Genomic DNA, 5,901 nt, shown 5'->3' on the forward strand with positions numbered 1-5,901 from the left:
GCACCTTCACTCCTATACTACATTTTCTATTTGATGATGTGGTGGAGCATTTTATATGAGCAAGAGTTTTGCCACTTAAATGAAATTAGAAGCTTGCTTGACACTTGTGATTTAACCATGAAGCTGGAATTAATGAATGGGGGTCAAAGAGTGGATTCCAATGTGTCCTGTGCCACCACCATCCCTCCTAGCTCCGTCATTCCTTTGCCCCACCCCACATACCCATCTCCCACCTAGATACTCGACGACCCCACCCGTGGAGCTGGAGTCACCTGCTAAACCTGCATGCACCCCTCACCTCTGCTCAGCCCCCATCAGACTTCTTCATTGCACACCATCTCCTTATTGTCATCTTCTTGATACTGTTCCTACATGATCACTATTCCAGGGACTCCAAGGTGATCTTCCTCCCTTTCCATCACTCCCACAAACCACACCATCCAGACTCTTCTTTGTCTTGCCAAACATCCACTCCCAATTCCAGTATCTCCCCCTGGGTCCTCTATGCCCAACACCATCCAGTGTCCCAGTCTCAATTCCTATATGAACCCAATCCATACCCACACCCATTACCCCACCTCTATCACCTTGACCCTTTCTCCTGGCTCCCTGGCTCCCTCACTGTCCTGTGCCTCTATTGCTTCAGTCCTCATGTTCAAGGTCTCTTCTCCTAAACTCTCCTAATCCTCTCCTCGTCTAACCTTCTCTATCTGCCTTGGACCACACTCTCTTCCTTCAAGGTCCACCTAACCCCCACATATTCTCTCCCTCCACTCCAAACAAGTTTTAAATCCTGTAAGACTCCTATGAATTTCACCAACCACAGACCATGAATGTCTTCCCTACGAAGTGCCCATCCCTGTTTTCTCCTTCATTCCCGTGAAACCTTGCTTTACCCAGATCCCAATATACCCCATACCTTCACTTCCTGGCACACTTTGTGTCCTTGCACCCTCAAATGTGGCAGTGTTCTCTGTGACATCAAACACAGTTGTCTTTTATCCCTCCTCATTCTTTCTTCTTCTATACTCTCCTTCCCTTCAACCCAAGACCTTGGCATAGCTGTCTTGTCCCTATGCCCTTCTTTCCCTGTGCCTTCTCTCTCACCTGCTCTATCAGACTCCCATGAACTTCCCCACCCCACATACTCCAACATTCCCACCACATGACATGACCTAGGGTTGTAATGCTCAAAGAAATTTTTAAGGCTGTGTATTGAAAATATTCTCCTTGTGGATTGTTGCAGGCTTGGAAGAATACAAATTATAAAAAGGGGCCCCATTTCTGGCATCCAGAGGTCTGGAGATATAACTCTTCTTCTGTATATGAACATATCATGATGAATGTGTTAGCCAATTGTATGATAATGAATGTGAACTATTTGTGTGAAGGTGTGGTGAACATTAAGGTCGATGAGAGCTAGCTTGTATGTGTGCCTGAATGTTTGTGAGTTTCAACTGCAGTTGTGTAAGTACATGAGTGACTATGTGTCTACTAGTATGTGAGTATATGCGAATGTGGGTGTGCATACACACGTGTGTTTCCATCTGCATGTAAGTGGATAAATGAGTTCATGTTTGTGTGCAGTCTTAGTTGCCCACCATAATGGCTCTGACTTGAAAATGACTGCTCATTGCACAGTGAACTTGCATCACATGTGGATTTGTTTGTAGGGAAAAGCGAAGGATCAGTTTCAACTCCTAATTTGTATATCTTCTTACCAAAGCAGCAAGAGCTCATTACTGCAAATTCAAACACAACAACAACAACAACACAGTAAAGAACTGTTGTAACTGTGTGATCTTCTTAAATTAAGTAGGTGAGGGTTGGCTCATCCAAAATCTTGTAAATCTTGTAAAATCTTCTAGTTGAGCCATCTGGTCTTCTGTTTTAAATCTGTGAAACACTCTTTTAGAAACTTCGTTCTTTCTTCTGTGGATATTGTTCTGTCTGTATTTCTTATGAAGAGAGGTCAGTTATGGTAAAGCACATGTTCCTAAACAATGATCCTATTTACTGGCACTGAATTGTTCAAACAAGGCCAAATTCATTAACTTTGATTTGTGAAACAATTTCTAACTGTGTTGTATACATCATGTTGCTCCTTTTACTTGTATCTCTGAATATTCTGCCCAGGTATTTTGTCTCATTCTCTAATTGATTGGTTCAGTTCTGTGGTCAGAAGATTAACAAAGTTTCGGGGTAGAGAAACTTCTCTGGGAAGTGTGGAATCCAGTGAGACTCACACACCTGGCCACAAGTCCCTCATGTGTCAGAACTCAGTATTTGCTGCTGTCCTTCAGAGAAGACCCCGTCTACACAGAGAGACCAAGGAGAAAAGAGCCTCTCACAAATACTCAAATAGTCTCCTATGGGGTTCTAACTAGAAACTTATAATTGTTTTTTGTAATTAACAACTGGGGAAATTTTTCAGAAACATCTTCAGTTCCCAAACTCATATTCCCAGTGCAGCTACAAATGAAATAATTGCAGTTTTGAGGGTGGAGACCTCACAGAATCATGAGCTTATATCCCAGGGTCTGACTGCCCCCCTCCCGCACACATACAGGCTGCCATGCCCTTCACAGTAAGCAGCTCCCGGCAGCAGGAAGGTGTTGGTAAGGATTTCTACTTCAAACTGAGAGGTGGTGTCCATTTAAGAAAAGGCGTCTCAAGAATCTGGGTGAGTGATCATATCAGAAAAGGACAATGTTCTGTGTATCACCTGATTCATTCTGAAAGCCATGCAGGAAGGTGGAGTAATTCTGAGGCTTGAACTCAGCTCGTAAAGAGATGGGGTGTGTTTCCTGCAAGTATGAATACTCATTGATTCTTAGGTCCTTAAAGACTGAGCTGTAAAATCAACCTTCTGCACAGCCACATCCTAGGAATTGTAGACTAAATGCTCAGGGTTGCTAGCGGTGCACCTGTGACACCTCCATGCTTGTAGTGAAGAATATAGTGCATGTACAGGAAGCATGTGACCCTGTGAGGAAAGTATCATCCAAATGGTAATGGCTTGAATGGCCAGGGGTCCTCTAACTCTGGATCTACCACTAAATTTTGGGGACACTACCTGAGCCTGCACTGGAAATCTCCATAATCTGTCAGTGACAGCGAAACATTTATTTTGAAGGTTAGGAAATGAACAAGTAAGGAACAGGTGACATTACAATGATGCATTACAGATGGTAGCTGTCAGGTGTTTATCATGTTCTCTCCACCCATTTAAAAATTATTCCGGACGTCTGGGTAGCTCAGTTGGTTGAGCATCTGTTTTTGGCCCAGGTCATGATCCCAGAGTCCTGGGATTGAGTACCACATTGGGCTACCTGCTAAGCAGGAAGCCTGCTTCTGCCTGTCACTCTGTCTACTTGTTCTCTCTCTCCCTCTCTCTTTGTCAAACAAATAAATAAAATCTTTAAAAAGTTATTCTACTGGCAATATAAAAACCCAGTGCTTAGACATAGAGAGTGCATAAAAATATATGCCTTACAGATGCCAATTTGCAGTGAAGTGTCTTATGGTAATATCATTCACAAATCTGAGTGTGTTGTTAATAGCTTTACTTAACTGAAGTATTAATAAATGGATAAGTATATCATTTGAAATCAATACTAACTTAATTTCTGCCTTACACTATTATTATTTTTATCATGTGTTAGTGCTTTATGTCCCAAAGTTTAAAGAATTACTTGTGATTATTCAACGATTCCTGTGATTGCTACCATTATACTTCATTCCTGACATAAAAGCAAATGAGTCTTTCTGTGGCCATCTTGATATCAAGCCAGTCTTGCATGCACTACATACAACTTGTAACAGGACAGATTCCTGCAATGTTCTGCTACTAACAGTGCATGTACATTTACTAAGATATTGAACACTTTACCCATAATTGATATTTTCCTGTCCAGTAAATCATCACAAGTTAATGGAAACTTGTAATGAAAATTATAGACTATCACCACTCTACAATCAACCATAAGGTGGCAAATCAAAACTAACTGTACATCTGGATTGTTTGATGAACACAGCTACTGAGCTTTCTTTCTTTTTTTTAAGATTTTATTTACTTGAGAGTGAGTGAACATAAGAGAGAGAGAGAGAGAGAGAGAAGGCACACAAACCAGGAGAGGGGCAGAGAAGCAGACTCCCCGCTGAGCCGGGAGCCAGATGTGGGGTTAAATCCCAGGACTCTGCAATCATGACCTGAGCCGAAGGCAGACATTTAACCGACGTAGGCACCCAGGTGCTCCAGCGACCTTATTTTCTTGCAGACCATGGTCGCTCAGTGAACTATCCCCATTTCCAGCCCAACCGGTTCTCAGTCCCCACACAGTCTGAAGGAACAGATGTGGAAAAATAACTGGCCTCTCTGTATGTCTGTTCTCTTCCTCTTTTAGTTACATCCACAGTAGTCCTGGCCTCATAGGGTCGTGAAGCATGAAGAAGTTCTCACATGAGTGCCCTCACAGGACAGATTTTACATTATAAGTGCTCTTAAAAGTTCTATGTTCAGTCCTTGGAAGGCTGTGTTTCCAAGGGGGAATGAAGGGAAGGGCGAACATACTGGAATTCTGCTGATGTGATACATTTGGCCCATGCCTCGCGCTCCCACAAAGGACATTTTAGCTCAGCAGGCAACTAACAGTGTCCGGGAACAGAGAAAATGGCCAACAGCGAACTGGTGGTAGGACTGATCTTCTTAACACAGACGATGGTTGGCATCCTGGGCAATTTCTCACTTCTTTATCATTATATCCTCCTTTCCTTCACTGACTACAGGTCGAGGTCCACAGATTTCATTCACAAGCACCTGACTGTAGCCAACATCTTAGCTCTGCTCTGTAAAGGAGTCCCCCAGACCATGGCAGCATTTGGGTGGAAACATATCCTTAGCCACTTTGGATGCAAACTTCTTTTCTTTCTTCACAGGATGGGGAGGGGAGTATCCATCGGTAGCATCTGCATCTTGAGTGTCTACCAGGCCATCACGATCAGCCCCACAAACTCCTGGTGGGCAAAGCTTAAAGTAAAAGCTCCCAAGTACATTGTTCCCTCTATTTTCCTGTGTTGGATGCTGCAAATGCTGGTAAATGCCATTTTCCCTGTGTATATAATTAGTGCATCGAGCGACAAAAACATCACAGGTGAAAAGAATTTCGGATACTGTTCTTCAGTTCGTCATGAAAAAACCACAGACTCATTGCATGCAGTATTGCTCTCACTCCCTGACATGCTATGTTTGGGGCTCATGCTCTGGGCCAGCGGCACCATGGTTTTCATCCTGTTCAGGCATAAGAAGCAGGTCCAACATATACGAAGAACTGTCTCTGCCAGGTCCTCCCCGGAGTCCAAAGCCACCAAAACCATCCTTCTCCTGGTGAGCACCTTTGTCTACTTTTATTCCCTCTCCTCTGTCTTTCAAGTTATTTTGGCTCTTTCTGATAATCCTGGCTGGATCCTCGTGAATGTCACTACAATGACAGCTGTGTGTTTCCCAACTATTAGCCCCTTTCTGCTCATGAGCCACAACTCCAAGGTACCCAGGCTCCTCTTTGCCTGGAGAGGGAATATAAAATCCCCTTATCTTAGGAGAAATATGTAAACTGTATGTATATCTACAATGTACAGTTGCCAATTCATTCATCCCCCTCAGGGTCCTAAATAAAATGAATCCAAGACAACAGTAAACAGGACATGCGAGCATCTTCTTAAAAATAAACAATAAATCATGACAATATTGTAATGAAACACCATTATCTTCTAAATACTTAAATAATTGAAGTTTTCCTAATACTTCCAGTAAAGGAGTACAGAATTGACGCAATAACAAACACCAGGACTTGACACAACCTGGATATTACAGAGCAGTCTTCAAGTGTGTGGCTTTCAATC

General features: G+C 42.9%; 1 protein-coding gene across 1 annotated transcript; it reads left to right on the forward strand.

Annotated features, from left to right (window-relative positions):
• Positions 1–4,669: 4,669 nt before the first annotated feature.
• On the forward strand, positions 4,670–5,611 carry LOC101690185 (vomeronasal type-1 receptor 4-like). The gene has a single exon (XM_004779902.3). It carries the CDS (start codon positions 4,673–4,675, stop codon positions 5,609–5,611), a length of 939 nt encoding a protein of 312 aa, XP_004779959.1. The 5' UTR covers positions 4,670–4,672.
• The last annotated feature ends 290 nt before the right edge of the window (positions 5,612–5,901 follow it).

This window comes from Mustela putorius, unplaced genomic scaffold (assembly GCF_011764305.1).
Source record: "Mustela putorius furo isolate JIRA1106 unplaced genomic scaffold, ASM1176430v1.1 tig00000196_pilon_pilon_pilon, whole genome shotgun sequence".
Lineage (NCBI taxonomy): Eukaryota > Metazoa > Chordata > Mammalia > Carnivora > Mustelidae > Mustela > Mustela putorius.

What these genes read in the sequence shown, in the direction of transcription:
- LOC101690185 (XM_004779902.3), top strand. Translation starts at nt 4,673, where the DNA reads ATGGCCAACAGCGAACTGGTGGTAGGACTGATCTTCTTAACACAGACG.